At 38.6% G+C, this 17,434-nt stretch overlaps 1 protein-coding gene across 2 annotated transcripts in view; it reads right to left on the reverse strand.

Moving 5' to 3' along the window:
• The window catches only part of IFT80 (intraflagellar transport 80), a 142,411-nt gene that overhangs the window by 23,623 nt on the left and 101,354 nt on the right, over nucleotides 1-17,434 (reverse strand). For both annotated transcript variants that reach the window (XM_055110635.2, XM_055110634.2), the window contains 3 exons: nucleotides 5,150-5,214; nucleotides 1,856-1,991; nucleotides 44-191 (listed from right to left, as the gene is read on the reverse strand). In XM_055110635.2, the coding sequence (XP_054966610.1) occupies nucleotides 44-191; nucleotides 1,856-1,991; nucleotides 5,150-5,214 (349 nt within the window). The remainder of the gene's footprint in view (nucleotides 1-43; nucleotides 192-1,855; nucleotides 1,992-5,149; nucleotides 5,215-17,434) is intronic.

Below are 17,434 nucleotides of genomic sequence, written 5' to 3' on the forward strand. Positions count from 1 at the left end.
TTTTATTTACTACAAAACAGAATTATATGCAGTAAAATGTTACCTTGCATCCCTTTCATATAATGTTTTAGGCAAAATGTCTCTGTCCACATAAACTGTATTGGGGTAATACCACACTATAAATCGAGTATCTTGAAGTCCACAAAGGATATTGCATGTATCGTTCCATGCCAAAGTATGCACCATTGTTCCTTAATTTAAAAAGAATGTTAATGTGCTATTAGCTTTAATATGTAAGAATTAAAAATAGATCTTCAAAATGCCTGACAAACAAAATCCCATATAATTTCTGGTAGATATGACTCTACTTTCTGATTCTATAATGGTGAAAAACACATACAAAACAATCACACAAGAATTTACAGAAATATTTGAATGCTTTACTTAGAACCCTTATATTTTTAATTTGTAAATCTTTCTTTCAGTGACAATTTAGCTGCAGCAGCTAAAGACTTGCTAATAAGTTAATCCTCTTGCCCTCAGGCCATCAAGCTCCAGATGATCCTCAGTGAGGAATACCGTCCCCTCAATATTCAAGAGTCACTCTTCTACAGGGGACCCCTAGTCTGCCCATCAGTGGGACATGACAGAGGTGAAGTCCTCTCTTGTCTCCCTTGGACCTAGCTGCATACTGCTTTCACCAGCCCACGGAGCCACCCTGCCCTGACAGCTAGCAAGAGGCCAAGATCCACAGAATAACCACCATTGCCCCTCTGTCAGCAGGAAGCAGTTACAGAAGACTGACTTTTGTCCATTTTCCCCATAGAATTGGGGTCTTGGACTCTTGAGGGTGGAAATGTTACAGCAGGTAGTCAGGCAGACATGAGCAAGTCAGGAGAGGCCCCTGCCACCAGCACCAGGAATGTCAGGTGACCATCAGGTGATGGTCAGGCTGTTGTTAAGCTGTCTCTCTAAAATAATAATTGGTTGCAGCCAGTGCCAGGGAAAGGTAGTCTCTCAATATAAACACCGAAACTGGAAATCAGTAGCTTCTTAATAAGATCTCAAGAGCTAGGTGAGTGGGCTCACACATGACTAACAGGCAAAATGGTGGAGGAGTTTAACTGGTATACAAACTTCCTCTAGAAACACTGGAGTGGTAAGGGAAAAACGCCTCAAGTGAGCATGTGTATAACTTTAGTAAACACACTGTGCATGTGGCCCCTCCCAGGTGCTGGCAGGCCACTATACATGTGGACAGCCCACCCAAGGGAAGAATTAGGGCAGAAGGGTTGCAACTCCCCAGAAGCATGCCAAAGTATAAAACCCCAAGTCAAAGATCAAACAGTGCACTTGATCTCTCAAGCTGCCTGCTTGCCCTCTACCAAGTTTACTTTATTTCCTTTCTTTCCTGCTCTAAAGCTTTCAAATAGGCCGGGCCCAGTGGCTTACGCCTGTAATCCCAGCACTTTAAGAGACGGAGGCAGGTGGATGGCTTGAGCTCAGGAGTTCGAGACCAGCCTGGGCAACATGGTGAAACCTTGTCTCTACCAAAAATACAAAAAAATTTAGCTGGATGTGGTGGCACATGCCTGTAGTCCTAGTTACTTGGGAGGCTGAGGCAGGAGAATCACTTGAGCCCAGGAAGCGGAGGTTTTGGTGAGCCTTGATCTTGCCACTCCACTCCAGCATGGGTGACAGAGTGAGACCCTGTCTCAATAAAACACAATAAAAATTCAAAAATAAAGCTTTTTAATAAACTTTCACTCCTACTTTTTTAAAAAAAGGGTTAAATAGCTAAGAAGTATTACAAGATCAAAACATTAAAACATTTCCAGATTCATTCAAATTATTTATTACAGCAAATATAAGAAAGTTGACAATTAAAACTTAAAATGTATTAAAATTATTTTACCAAGCTTGATAATTTGTTCTTCCTTCCCAAATCGTTTCACAGAAGTGATACAGAGATCTCTATTTTTATCAATGAAAGCAATTTTTCTATCATTGGTAAGTCCTTTTTGATCCAGAGCAATTTCCAAGATTTCATTCTAAAATTTTTTTAAAATGTAAATACTGGGTTAGTTTTAGTGTTTGACATAAGATCATTTTAATTAATTATAAAATCATTTCCTTTAAAATCAATTAAATGTCATTTACCCATTTATAATGATAAAATGTCCGTTAAATAATTTTAAACTGCCAATATGTTAATCGTTCAAAAGCTGCACTGAAGTATATTTGCCTGACATCCAAGGAAAAGATACCTCTTAAAATACAATAAAATAATATGTATTTTGATATTCTGTAGGCTGAGAAACACTCGATCTGTCCTGTCCTACCTTTCGTAGTCAAGGTGAAAGGGTCAGGCAATTCTGAGTATCATATGAGAGGTCTATTTTGATTAATAAGTTGCCTAACAACTATATCTTAAATATTTACTTAAAAAATTTTGGAAATATGTGGAAATACATCATGTGTCCAGGGCCTTAAATTCTACAGATTCTCTCACATTCATTCTTGCAAAATAGGAAACAAGCTTGTAATGTAGGTATTACTATACTTACTTTGCAAATCAGAAGACTAGACTCATATTCACTAAGTGATTTTGCTCAGAAAAAGCCAGTGTCAAGTATATCTAAACTTGCAACTCAGACTTCTAACTCCAAGATCACTGCTTTTCATTTGCTAGTGAGATGAATTTTACTATAACTTGAAAATGTTTTAATATAGATTCATTTTAATTCAAACCAAGCAAGATTTATTTACTTCCTACAATGTCTGAAGACTTTGGTAGGAATTGTGAATTCAACCAGAATAATGACCACAACATCAAGTCATTGTATCAAAATGTACTATAAAAAACACTTTTTAAAGTAAAACAAAATACACATACACCTTTATCCAAATTGATGAATCAGTCATATACCAGTTCATAATACATTTTAAAAAGTTCAACTCTTTCTGGAATACCATAATTTATATTTTAAGAAAGAAAAGAATTTGGTTTCATATATATCAAGGCATGCATGAAATATAACTCTAGGTATTTTCAAAATGGAAATGTTTCAGAGAAACTGATCTTTACAATAAAGAATTGCTTATCATCGTCATCATCATCATCATCAGAACCTAGTGTATTCTTTTAAAAACACTGTTAAACAGATATGATTCTCCTAAGAAATTAAAAATCAAAGATGGATAGTAATAATGCCTATGTACATAGGGGAAGAGGGGGTCCCCCACTTCATTCAGCAGGGCTTCCCCCATTTTCCTCTTGTCAAGTCCTACCACCTCCACATATGTTCTATTCTTCCTGGGTTACTCTTTGTAGTGGGACATAAAAGCAGTTTTGTGTTCATTAGAACCGTCTCCCTTGCCCTACACTAATTAATATTCATTTACTAATACACAGACTTGAGTTCTAGTTTGGGCTCTGTTATTGGGAAGATCCTGGATATGAATTTCTTCCACATATAAAATAAAATAGATTGGGTGATTTTTCTATTATTTTATAGAATGTAAAATTTAAAAATCCTTTGTATTGCATACAAATGTACTGGGTAATTGGGTGAAGTGTGACATGTAGAAGACACTTCCATTCTTATAATTAGGAAATTATAAATTATTTTAATTGTAAATTAGGAAATTCTTACACTTAGGAAAAGTGTTACAGAAAGAGTTATAACATTAAAATAAATATTTAAGCTTATTAATTGACTCTCCTTTCAATCCTACTAACAAAAATGACTGCATCTTGAAAAGCTGAGACATTTACTCCTTTTGATATGCTTAATCTTACTGAAGAGGAAAAACTCTGCTTATATAGTTTGGATTAAAAATGACAATAACGGAGAGGTTATAGGGAAATAAGCACCTCATATATTACCAGTGCAAAGGTAAACTGATACGCTCTCTTTGGAAGATAACTTCACAATACTTATTAAAATTACAAATTCTCATATCCTTTGACCCAGCAACAATATTTCAAGAATAAATTCCACAGTTACACTAGCACATGTATAAGAAGATGTATATGCAAGGTAATTCATCTTGGCAATACTGTAATACTAATGGCAAAAGATTGGAAACAGTTTAAATTCTGATACATACATAAAATGTTATACCATACAGTGGGAGGAAAAAGGGTTGGGAAAGGACTTTATGTATAGATATGGAACTATCTCCAGAAAGACAGTATTATATGAAAAAAGCAAAGTGTAAAATTGTTTGTTACATTTTTGTAAAAGGGGAGGAAGAGAACATATATCAGTTTTGTTGATACATACACTAAAAATCTCTGGAAGAATATATAAGAGATTAATAATAATGGTTACTTATTTGGTGGAGAGGCACTACAGTGATGAATAATAGGTATAGTAGGGAGACTACCACTGTATACTTTTTAATGCTTTTTGATTTCTGAATCATATGAATGTATTTGTTATTCAAATTTAAAACTAGGGCCAGGCATGGTGGCTCACGTCTGTAATCCTAGAACTTTGGGGGTCTGAGGCGAGTGGATTGCTTGAGCTCAGGAGTTCGAGACCAGCCTGGGCAACATGGCAAAACCCTGTCTCTACCAAAAACAAACAAACAAAAAAACTAATAATTACAAAAATATATATAATTTTGAGTAACAGTTCACTAGAAGTATTAATAAAACTAAAAGTGTCTTTAGACCCTAATATATCAGCAATTTAGAAGGATAACTCAATGCAATGTGCTTCTTTTTCTAAGGCTAAAAATCAGAAACCAATAAACAACTTACAATTCAGGGTCTTTTGTACTTTGTATAGAGATTTCTTACTACAGTCTTAAAACCTAAAGAAAATGCTGGCTAAGAACAGGTCAATGAGAAAACTGCAAGATACTTAGAAACACAAATACATTTTTATTTACTGATAAGTGCTAAAATTTTAATCAAAAAAGAACATGTAACTGAAAAACAGTGAAGAGTTTGACAACAGACATATAAGTCAGATCCTTTTATTCAACTAATTTGCATGTATAGCTTCCTATCACAAACTTTACCAGTGCTTAGTCTTTAACTGTGACATCTTTAGGCAAAATACTCAATGGAGAATGCACATTGATTTTAAATAAAAAACTAATTCCTTTGTGTCCTCTTTAAAATGAAAACATTAATTTTGAAAAGGAAATAAATAAATAGTGGCTATTTACATTAGAAGTAGTTAATGTCCATTACCTTATGAGAAAGAAACTTTCCATCACCTAACGGCTTTCCAGTTGATGCCTCAAAGAGGAAGATTACTTGAAAAAAAGTAGAACATTAATTAATGTGTTATATTAGAATTTTTACTGGTAAAATTCAGTGAAACTATTATAATCCTTATAAGAAATTATTTAACTCTCTAGACCACAGAGAGAGCAGCAGCATCCAATTTTAATTTATTAATGTGGTCACATTTCTTATGAAAACAATAAAACTGAATACTTCTTCCTAAAACACATTCCCTAATTAGAATTTTTATTAATGGTATGGCATTAATGCTCCACAGGCTCAACAATGGGAAGTCCAAATGTGAATGTAATTTATAATTCTGATAACTTTGATTTAAACTAATATAACATCATAGTGTAGAGGCCAAAGGAAAACTTCCTCTTTGTCCTTTGAAGGTTAGCTGAAAATCAACTCACAAAAGGCAGATTAATAGGAGAAATGGCATACAAATTTATTAGCTTGCATGGGGGAGAATCAGAGAGTGATTACCCTACCATACAATGGGGTGCAGATGGTTAAAAGCCACTTCTTCCCCTTTTTAAGGGAAATGGAGATGGGGAAGTGTGGATGGTTTTTAGAACAGGTAGTAAATGATTTCTAGGGGAATTCAGTGGGCATGAAGAACATACAGTGGCCTGGAACAGTCTGTTGGGCCCACAGAACACACAATGGTTTGTGACAAAAGTCTGCCCAGGTGTGTTGACAGCTTTCTGTATTTCTTCCTGCAATATGAGTTTAGTTAAGGAAAACTCAGGGAAGGGACCAGAGGGAATTGTTGTCTTCTTTGGTGGGTCTGAAGTTGAGGCAGATAAGGGAACTTCAGCACAGCATGTCAAAGCACCATATTTTGGGGTATCAGTTTCTAAGCCCCAACAATAGACCATCATATTCCGCAAAGGAAAAACATGTTGAATGTCTACTATAATGCCAGGCAACGTGTTATGTGCTGCTTAGTCTTCTGTTATTAATATGCTACTCTGGTACAATCAATAATTTATCTGGTCTTTGTCCTGGAGCTTCAAAAACCCTGAGAATTTCCTGAGTGATTAGAGTATCTTTATTATTGCTAGTGAGGAGACTCTTGGTGGGCCCCTAGATAGCTTCAGGATAGGGGCTGATAATCAGATCAAGCATGTGGTTAGAAGGTCTGAACTTTCAGGTTCCCAGTCTCTGGAGATGGGAAGCAGGCTGGAGACTGGTTCATCATGTGGCCAATGATTTAATTAACCATGCCAATGTAATAAAACCCCATACAAATTCTGAACGCCAAAGCTCAGCGGAGCTTCCTGGTTAGTGAACACACTGATGAGCTGGGAAGGTGATGTGTCCTGAGAGGAGAGGGCACAGAAACTCTGTGTCCATCCTTTATAATAAAACTGTAATAATAAGTATAGCTTTCCTGAGTTCTGTGAGTCATTTTAGTGAATTATCGAACTTGAAGGCATTGTGGGAACCCCAGAATTTATAGCCAGTTGGTCAGAAAAGTAGGCAGCTGCAGTGGGGCTGGGGGAGCCTTAGACTTGTGGCTGTCATCTGAAATAGGAGCAGTCTTGTGGAAGACTGCCCTTAAGCTTTGGTGTCTACATTAACTCTGGGTAGTGTAGAAATGAATTGCAGTATACCCAGTCGAGGTGAAAATGGAATAGTTGGTATCAGGTTACTGAAACATATGGTTTGGGAAGAGAAAGGATGAAAGGGCAGGGGATGAAGAACTTCTGATTCCTCCATGGCCATGGGGTCACCCAGGGTATGAAACACCAGCTATGCTGCAATCAGTTATTGGAGGTAAAAGTTACCAATGAAATTTAGAGATGATGCATATATCTTCTGGGGAACTGGCTCACTAAATGTATAGGAAAATGCAAAACAGTAAGAAAAAAGAGAAATATACAATCTCTTGGTAATTACTATCTATAATAGAATAGCTAAAAATGAAAGGAAGAGATGAATCAAATATAAATTCTGGCCAGTCTAAATTATGGCCTCTAGTCTCAGGGCCCCTACTGAAGGAATGAATGTGTTGGGAAAGATATTGGATTCTTGCCAGTTCAAGGAACAGGCACTAGCCTCAGAGTCATTTTCAAAGGAAAAAGTTATGCTGAAACAAATCATGAAAAAGACTAAAATGATCCCTAAGAGAATAGGGACAGACAGAGGGAAGTGTCTAGAAACTCATCCAAACTGGGAAAAAAATATTTAAACAGTTATTAAGAAATACAGTGCAGTCTGGGTGTGGTGGCTCATGCCTGTAATCCCAGCACTTTGGGAGGCCGAGGTGGGCGGATCACAAGGTCAGGAGATCGAGACCATCCTGGCTACAATGGTGAAACCCTGTCTCTACTAAAAATACAAAAAATTAGCCAGGCGTGGCAGCCTGCGCCTGTAGTCCCAGCTACTCAGGAGGCTGAGGCAGGAGAATGGCGTGAACCCGGGAGGCGGAGCTTGCAGTGAGCCGAGCTCACACCACTGCACTCCAGCCTGGGTGACAGAGCAAGACTCCGTTTCAAAAACAAAAAACAACAAAAAAAGAAAATACAGCGAACAAAACTATAAAAACCCTGGAAGACAACCTAGGCAATACCATTCTGGACATGGGAACAAGGAAAGATTTCATGGCAAAGATGCCAAAAGCAATCGCAACAAAAGCAAAAATTGACAAATAGAATCTAATTAAACTTAAGACCTTCTGCACAGCAAAAGAAACTATCAACAGAGTAAACAGACAACCTACAGAATAGGAGAAAATTTCTGCAAACTGTGCATCTGACAAAAGTCTAATATCCAACATCTATAAGGAACTTAACAAATTTACAAGAAAAAAACACTAAAAACTGGGCAAAGGACAGGAACAGACACTTAAAAGAAGATATACATGTGGCCAACAAACATATGAACAAAATAGAGAAATACAGATCAAAACCACAATGAGATACCATCTCACACCAGTCAGAATGGCTATTATTAAAAAGTCAAAAAATAACAGATGCTGGTGATTTGTGGAGAAAAGGGAATAGTTTTACACTGTTGGTGGGAAGGTAAATTAGTTCAGTCATTGTGGAGAGGAGTGTGGCAATTCCTCAAAGAGCTAAAAACAGAACTACCATTCAACCCAGCAATCCCATTACTGGGTGTATACCCAAAGGAATATAAATCAGTCTACCATAAAGACACATGCATGCGAATGTTCACTGCAACACCTATTCACAATGGCAAAGACATGGAGTTAACTTAAATGCCCATCAATAACAGATTTGATAAAGAAAATGTTGTACATATAGACTATGGAATACTGTGCAGCCATAAAAAAAATGAGATCATGTTCTTTGTGGGAACGTTGATGGAGCTGGAGGCCATTATCCTTAGCAAACTAATGCAGAAACAGAAAACCAATTACCACATGTTCATACTTATAAGTGGGAGCTAAATAATGAGAACTCATGGACACAAAGAGGGAAACAGAGACTGGGGGCTTGAGGGTGAAGAGTGGGAGGAGGGAAGAGGATCAGAAAAAATAATCATTGGGTACTAGGCTTAGTAACTAGGTGATAAAATAATCTGTACAACAAACCCCTATGACACAAGTTTACCTATGTAACAAACCTGCACATGTACCCTGAACCTAAAACAAAAGTTTTATTTGGTTGTTTTTTAAAGAAACGAGGTGAAAAAGCAAATGCTGATGGGGGTAAAATGAAAGGGAAAGAGAAAGGGGAGAGTCAAGGGACTCATCATAGCAGGGTGGAAGTCTGAGATCAAAACACAGAGGTTGGGTGGACCAATGCGGCGGTCCTGCTAGTGCCCCAACATTTAAGAGTGCTAAGCAAATCTGCTTTATTCATCTTAGTTTGGAAGAATTTGGAAAGCAGAAAGGCAAAGATGGCAACAAGAAACCTGACCTTCAATTACCTGGAGCAATGGTCTACCAATTTAATCAAGAAAAAGATTCAGGAAAGAGCCTGGGTTCCTTGGCTCAATTCTGAGCGGGGGACCCAACACCTTAAGCACATGAGTAGGCAAAATGGTCAGGGGGTGGAGAGGAGAAGACTCTAGACACCTTGACGCAAAAGTGCCATGTACTTTGGTCCAAAACCCCCTGGTGAAGCCCTAAAGGAGACTACAATTAAATTGAGAGGGTACAGAAGTGCAAGGGTTGGTAGAATTAAGGTGAAAGTTTGAATGAAAACTGGAGAGTCTGAACAGACTTTATGTGAACAGGCTGTGTCTCCTTTACCTGAATGTTTCATGGGAACAGATATTATGTCTGACCAGAACACCTCCCCCACCTACTACTGAAAGTCCTAATGGGGCCGGGCTCACACCTGTAATCCGAGCATTTTGCGAGGCTGAGGTAGGCAGATCACTTGAGGTTAGGAGTTTGAGACCCGCCTGGCCAACATGGTGAAACCCCGTCTCTCCTAAAAATACAAAAAATTAGCTGGGTGTGGTGGTGCATGCCTGTAATCCTAGCTATTCAGGAGGCTGAAGCAGGAGAATCACTTGAACCTGGGAGGAGGAGGTTGCAGTGAGCCAAGGTCATGCCACTGCACTCCAGCCTGGGCAACAGAGCGAGACTGTCTCAAAAACAGAAAAAAAAAAAAAAAGAAAAAAAAAAGAAAAAAGAAAGTCCTAATGGGAGTCATAACTAGATTGAGAAGATATAGAAATGCAAGAGCTAATGGGATTTAGGCGAAAGTTTTGGATGAAAATTCGTATATTTAAAACAAGCTTTGGTGGTTTTTTTGTTTGTTTTTTTGTTTTGTTTTGTTTTGTTTTGTTTAGACGAGTTTTTGCTCTTGTTGTGGCTGGAGTGCAGTGGTGTGATCTCGGCTCACTGCAAACTCTGCCTCCTGGGTTCAAGCAACTCTCCTGCCTCACCCTCCCGAATAGCTGGGATGCCAGCTAATTTTTTTTTGTATTTTTAGTAAAGTCGGGGTTTCGCCATGTTGGCCAGGCTGGTCTTGAATTCCTGACCTCAGGTGATCCACCTGCCTCGGCTTCCCAAAGTGCTGGGGTTACAGATGTGAGCCACATCTGGCCCTAAACGAGCTTTATGTTAGGTAGTTGTGTCTCATTTACCAGGATATATTATGCGGACTGATATTATGTCTGACTGGAGAGCGTTTCCTCTATCAAGTAATGTGAAACAGAGAGCATGTAAATCCACCCTTTAAGCAATATTAATTAGGAATGCAAAATGGGAATCAATAAGATTACTCTAGTTCAACAGGCCTTTAATATCAATCAGTATATGAACTAGTATGGATGCATTCTCTATACAAAAACGCTGGGTAGAATACAGATTGGAACTTACAGGCGAAAGCCTATGAACACCTCTCAGTGAAAATTACTGGGATTTTGGACTAGAGAATTCCCATCTGAGAGGCAATTACTAGCTTGCTATTTGACATTAATTGAAACTGCCCCTATAACCGAAGAATAGAAAATAATCTTGAAATCGAATGTACCCATAGTATCTTAGGTGATACTGGAAACACATTCTACTAGGAAAGGCAATGCCCAGAAGAGTTTCATAATAAAATGAAATGTATTGAGTAGGAACACATTACTGGGAAATGCAAAAAGTTACACAGTGTATTCATGAGTCTACCTGCTCTGATGGACTTTGGAACCACTTGAGTTGCTGCCAGATTCTGTTGACACTCGGACAGTGGCCTATAAACAGCTCTCAATTAACCAACAAATAGCTGCTTGGTTTATGAATAGCAGTTCAATTGTGAACATACAACATTTTATTTGTAAGGCCATTCCTCTGACAGAAGAAGGTGAAAACAAATAAGCGTGGTGGGCTGCACTGCATGCTGTTTGCCTCGATATCTGAGTTTTTATTAACTCGCAGGCCATGGTCACATGGTCAGACAAGAAGGACAGTGGAAAACTGGCCTATTATAGGGATGCCCATATAGGGTACAGCCTCAAGGAACTTACTGTGGGAATCTGATGGGTGCATTAAGGTATGTCGTATCAATGCCTATCGGGAGACTTCCCCTTCAAGGTTCAAAAGGTGATTGGAATTGACGAGCAAATACCTCAGGATGCCTGCTTGAGGTAGCCCCCTGGGTATATGAAGCAAGTGGACACTGGGGGCTGCAGCAATGCAGAGATGAACTGAATCTAGAAATGTTCCTCTCAAACCCTCTGAGGCACAAAATACCAGTAAGAACTTTCTGTCTGCCCATGACAGACTGCAGATGGCTATAGGGCAGATTCCCTCAGAGGAAGGCCCTACATATAGCTGGAAACTTGGACTCATGCCAGTAGCCCTGGAGGGCTACAAAAGGGTCCTGACATGAATAGATGCCGAGTCCGCACTGGGCTTTACTTAACCAGTGGTAGCCTGGCAAATACTGAGGGAACTATAAAAGAACCAGCAGAGAACATAATGCATTGATTTGGACCACCTAGTCACATTTTGTCAGACCAAGGAACATACCTTACAATCCATAATGTCCAACAATGGGCAGAAAGATATCTTCCCCAGAGTAATGGTTTGGTAAAGAATCAGAATGGCAAGTTAAAACAGTGGTTTTCTAAAACAGGGGAAAGTATGAAGAACTGGCTTGCATTACCAGCATGAGTATGGATTCATCAAGAGAGAAGCAAAGAGATATAGATTCCTGCACTAGAGAGATTCCTTTTTTTTTTTTTTTTTTTCTTTTGAGACGGAGTCTCGCTCTGTCACCCAGGCTGGAGTGCAGTGGCGCGATCTCAGCTCACTGCAACCTCCACCTGCCAGGTTCAAGCAATTCTCCTGCCTCAGCCTCCTGAGTAGCTGGGATTACAGGTGCACACCACCACGGCCAGCTAATTTTTACATTTTTAGTAGAGACAGGGTTTCACCATGTTGGTCAGGTTGTTCAAACTCCTGACCTTGTGATGTGCCCGCCTCGACCTCCTTTTGTTTTTTTGATGGATCTCAGGGAGAGGGGGAGGAGAAAGGAGGACGCTGGTATGGCAAAACACTTTTTTCTTTCTTCCTTATATCACCTTCTCCTACCTGACACCACGGTCCCAAGACCAGGGCTACCACTACAAATGCCAGAAGCAGAGATGGTTCCCAAGAAAGAAACTGTAACTATACTTTTAAGCCTTAACGTCAAAATTCCTAAGGACCTGATAGGATAGGTTGTGTCTTCACTCCATCTGGAGAATTTAGGTTTAATAGTGAATGCAGCTTTATTGGCTGGTAGCGGAAATAGCCTGTTTGCTCTATACAAATGGATAGGAGAAATAATAGCTGAGAGTAAAGAAATGAATAAATGGGTTATGCAGTAAGTAAAATATTACATTAATGCTTCAAAAGAGGCTCAGAGCAAAAGAATGATATTGCTTCTTAGCTTAATTATAGCTGATACATGAAAAGATGAAGCCATATATTGCTGAGACCTCTCCTGCCTGGAACTTGACAAACTTGAATGGAATCTTATAAACCTCAGAGGCCTAAACTTGACAACAACTTGGTCACAGAACATGATGATGGACTGGACTAATTATTAATGACTAGTAGAACTCTAGTAATGCGCTAGTGTCTTCTGACTCTTACTTTACAATATGGTATAACACTGGAATTGTTGGTAAGAGTATAATACTGATAGTGATGATCAAATGTACTGGGAATGGAATTAAAAGCCTCCTATCTCTACCCAATATTGATTCCTCCAAACATTAGGCATATTCATGCTGGTCCTATTGACAGGAATGATCCTTTTGCCATAAGGGATCCATGGTCATAGGCCAGGGGGTGGTCTGTAGTTTAATAAATAATTTGTCTGGTCTTTGTCCTGGGCTCCTGGCAGGTAGCTTCAAAAATGCTTGGAATTTTCTGAGTGATAGAAGTGCCATTATTATCCTAATAAGGCGACTCTGGTGAGCCCCTAGATAGCTTCAGGATAGCGGCTGGTCACCAGAAAGACCAATCTCATGTTCAGAGGGTTGAGTACTTTCAGCCCTCCACCCCACTAGCAACCTCTTGAGAAGAAGGGAGCTGGAAACTGAGTGCAATCACATGGCCAATGACTTAAATAATCATGCCTAATTAATCATGTAATCAAACCCCAAAAGTATTCTCTAGACACCAAAACTCAAAGCTCAGTGGAGCTTCCTTGTTGAACACATTGATGTGCCAGGAAGGTGATGTACCCTGATTCCATGAAGGCACAGAAGCTCCAGGCCTCACCCAAGGTCTACCCTTTTTAATAAAATTGTAATCATAAATATAGTGCTTTCCTGAGTTCTGAGTCATTCTAACAAATTATTGAACTTGAGGGGCTGATGGGGTCCCCAAATTTTTAGCCAGTTGGTCAGAAATGCAAGTGCCCTTGGGAACCCCCACCCCCACAAAACTAGTGCTGGCATCTGAAGTGAGGTCAGTCTTGGCAGGCCTTTGTCCTTAACTTTTTTTTTCTTTTTTGGAGACAGGGTCCTGCTCTGATGCCCAGGCTGTGGTGCAGTGGCGTGATCTCAGCTCACTGCAACCTCTGCCTCAAGAGGGCTCAAGCTATCTTCCCACCTCAGCCTCCCAAGTAGCTGGGAGTACAGGGGCGTGCCACTATGCCTGCCTAAGTTTTGTATATTTTGTAGAAATGTGGTTTCACCATGTTGCACAGGCTGGTCTCAAACTCCTGAGCTCAAGTGACCCACCCATCTTGGCCTCCCAAAATGCTGGGATTGCAGGCGTAAGCCACCATGTCCAGCCAACTTTTGGCATCGCACTAACTCTGAGTAATCAGTGTCTGAATTGAATTGCAGTACATTCAGTTGGAGTAGAAAAAGATTAATTACTAACAAGTGAGATTCTCCATAAGTCATCAATACGGTGTTACAAATTTGTGGCCTTATTGTAAAATATTCAACTCAAATTCCAGAATACCAGAGAACTACGGAGAAGTCTTGAAGAACCTATATTTGTCACAAACACTTGCTTTGGGAGCTAAGCTAAGCTCCCAGTCTGAGAATTTCCCTAAACTCTTGAGGGAGGCTTTCAGAACTATCCTCTCCGTATCTCCAGTAGGCCCCCTAATTTTTAGAGTTAGTGGAGGAAAAGGCATACACGCAAATAAGGTGCAGTCTGTAAAATAATTTTTTAAAGTAGATGATTATTTTAGCATTACTTCTAAAGTGTTTTTCTTTTTAGGGGCTGCTTAGCAATGATTTATCTAACTGATAGTTGGGGAGATCAGCTCCTGTAATAAAATGGGGCAGATATTTCAAGATTAAATATTTTCCAAAGATAATCCAGACTTGATTTTAAGACAGACAGAACATATATTTGGGTCAACAGGTAAATGAAAAGATGCTCAATGTAATTAATCATCAAGGAAATGCAAATCAAACCATAATGAGATACCACCTCAAACCTGTTAGGCTACTGCTTTAAGAAGACAACATGTTGGTGAGGATGTGAAGAAACTGGAAAACTTGCCCACTTCTAGTGAGAATGCAAAATAGTACAGCCACTGTGAAATATATTACGAAGGTTCCTCAAAAAATTAGAATAGGCTGGGCATGGTGGCTCATGCCTGTAATCCCAGCACTTTGGGAAGCTGAAGTGGGAGGATCGCTTAAACTCAGGAGTTTGAGACCAGCGCGGGCAACATAGTGAGCCATTGTCTCTACTAAAAATACAAAAATTAACTGGGCATAGAGGTGCCTGCCTGCCTGTAGCCCAGATACTTGGAGGCTGAGGCAGGAGGATCACTTGAGCCCACGATGTTGAGGCTGCAGTGGAGCACCAGTGCACTCTAGCCTGGGCGAAAGAGTGAGACCCCATCTCAAAAAAAAAAAGTTAAAAATAGAACTACCCAGCAATCCCACATCTGAGTGTTTATCTGAAAGAACTGAAATCAGGATCTTGAAGAGATATTTGCATTCCCATGTTCATTGCAGCACTGATCACAATAATCAAGATGTAGAAACAACCTAAATATCCATTGACAGATGAACAGGTAAAGAAAATGGGGTGTATATGTACAATGGATTATTATTAGTCTTCAAAGAAAAAAGGAAATCCTGCAACATGTAACAGCATGGATGAACCTGACCGACATTATGCTCACTGAAAAGCTAGTCACAGAAGAACAAATATTGCATGATTCCACCTATATGAGGTATACTAAAATAGTCAAATTTATTGGAACAAAAAGCAGATCCGGTTGCCAGAGGCAGCAGGGAGGGGGAAATGGGGAGTTGCTAATCAAGGGCATAAAATTTCAGTAACACAAGATGAATTAAGTTCCAGGTATCTGCTGTCTAACATTGTACCTATATTGTATTGTATGCTGTTAACACTATTGAACTGTACCCTGAAAAATCTGTTAAAAAGGTAGATCTCATGTTAACTATTTCTATCACAATCAAATAAAAATAAATTTCAATCCTAAAAAAAACTGCCTGGAAGCCACAAAATAGATATAAAGTATTCATTAAGATCATGTAAGTATTTTAAAATTTCACTATATAAAAATAAACTTTTGGTAACTTTTGATGTAACAGCTCAATTTCCCTCAGATTTATCTCCAAACTTACTTATAATAGTTCTGGTCCTCACCACATACATTCTAATTTCAGCCAAAGGAGTGTCTATTGCTCATACTTCTCCATCCCTACCACATTCTTTACCTGTATATTGTTATTCTATCTGCCTGGCTTTCTCTGAGATATTATTCTGTCAACAATCCCCACTTTCTCCTGCACCTTTACTCTGGTTCATTCTCAGCATATAAACAACTCTGCTATCATCCTCACTAAAAAAAAACAAAAAATCACTATTACAATTCTTTGCCTTTTTTTAACCCTAAACTTTGTGAAACAACAGTTATTCCAGTTTTTACAACTCCTACCCATTCTTCAACCTATGACAATTTGCTATTCAACCTTACTACATTGATAGAAAGGCTTTGCCTGGGTCACCAATGACCCATATGTTGCCAAATCAAAGACTATTTTTAGTCCTCACTCTAAGAGTCTATTTTTAGTCTTGACCTCCCAGCAGCACTGTTGCTTCTAACTATCCTCTCTGTCTTGAAACTCTTATGTGGGCTACACATAACATTGTTTTCTCCCAGTTCTCTTCTATTTTGGACCATTCCTCATTCTTCTTTGCTAGCTCCTCCTTATCTGACAACCCTTGATCTTAAGGTTTTGTTCTTTGCTGCCTTTTTACTATAAATACTTTCCCCGGTATCATTTAATTATACAGCATCAATCACTATTTAAATAATGATAATTCATAGTTCTCTATTTCCAGCCTCAACCTTTCCCTGATGTTGTGAAGTAGGTGAAGTTGTAAAAATTGCAGGAGATATTCTATTGAAGAAGCCTGGCACAAATGCTGCCTCTGCCCCTTTCTCTGTTTCACCAAGGCTACTCTTAGTCTCAATCGTAACAGTCGTATTGGTAGCTGCTGTTTACTCTTTTGAAAAGATTGTTGGGAAAGAAAAAAAACAAGAAGATTATTTTGATGATTCTCTTTAAGTAATTCTCAAATTACTCCAGCCCAAGATTAATAAATAGAGTAATTTTATATGACAGCATATGAATAGGATTACAAGAAATGAAAAGATAGAAATGGCATAAGAGAGAAGTGGCATTGAGTACTCAGCAAAAAAAAATTGGACAACATATATAGATTATAAAAATGCTACAATGTGTATAACATTAAATTTAATTCCAGAGGATTGCACTTTTAATACATTATTAGCTTTTAGTAAATCATAGGATTTTTAAGTTGGAGGTCACCGCTATATTCACCAAGAAAAATCATGTTGCAACATTTAGTTATCTTCTAAGGTTGCCAATTATGAAAAATAAAAATAAAAAATACTATAATAGAATTTTTAATTAAGTAGGAAAACAAAAATGTAAAATTTTTGTCTTTCATTTAAAAAATGCTTTGGGTTTGGCTAAATCCTATTATTTTCATAGCTATGCAAACTAATAAACTTTTTAAACAATAGCAGCCTTCCATCCTTTTTCTGACTATATATATAAAAAGCTGGGGATATGTGGATGAACTCATCTACTTTTTCCACAACTGTAAGTGCATCTGATCTATGGGAGGCTGGTCCTGTTTTTCAGTGTTAACATGTAATAGAAACTGGCAGAATGAACAACTAAGGAGCTGTGAGTTGAAATAGTTGCTTCGAAACATGAGTAACTACTCCCCAACTTCCAGACATTTGTTTCAAATAATCACCACACTAATATCATAGCGTATCTGTGCAAAGTGAATAG

Source organism: Pan paniscus, chromosome 2 (genome assembly GCF_029289425.2).
Source record: "Pan paniscus chromosome 2, NHGRI_mPanPan1-v2.0_pri, whole genome shotgun sequence".
NCBI classification, from domain to species: Eukaryota; Metazoa; Chordata; class Mammalia; order Primates; family Hominidae; genus Pan; species Pan paniscus.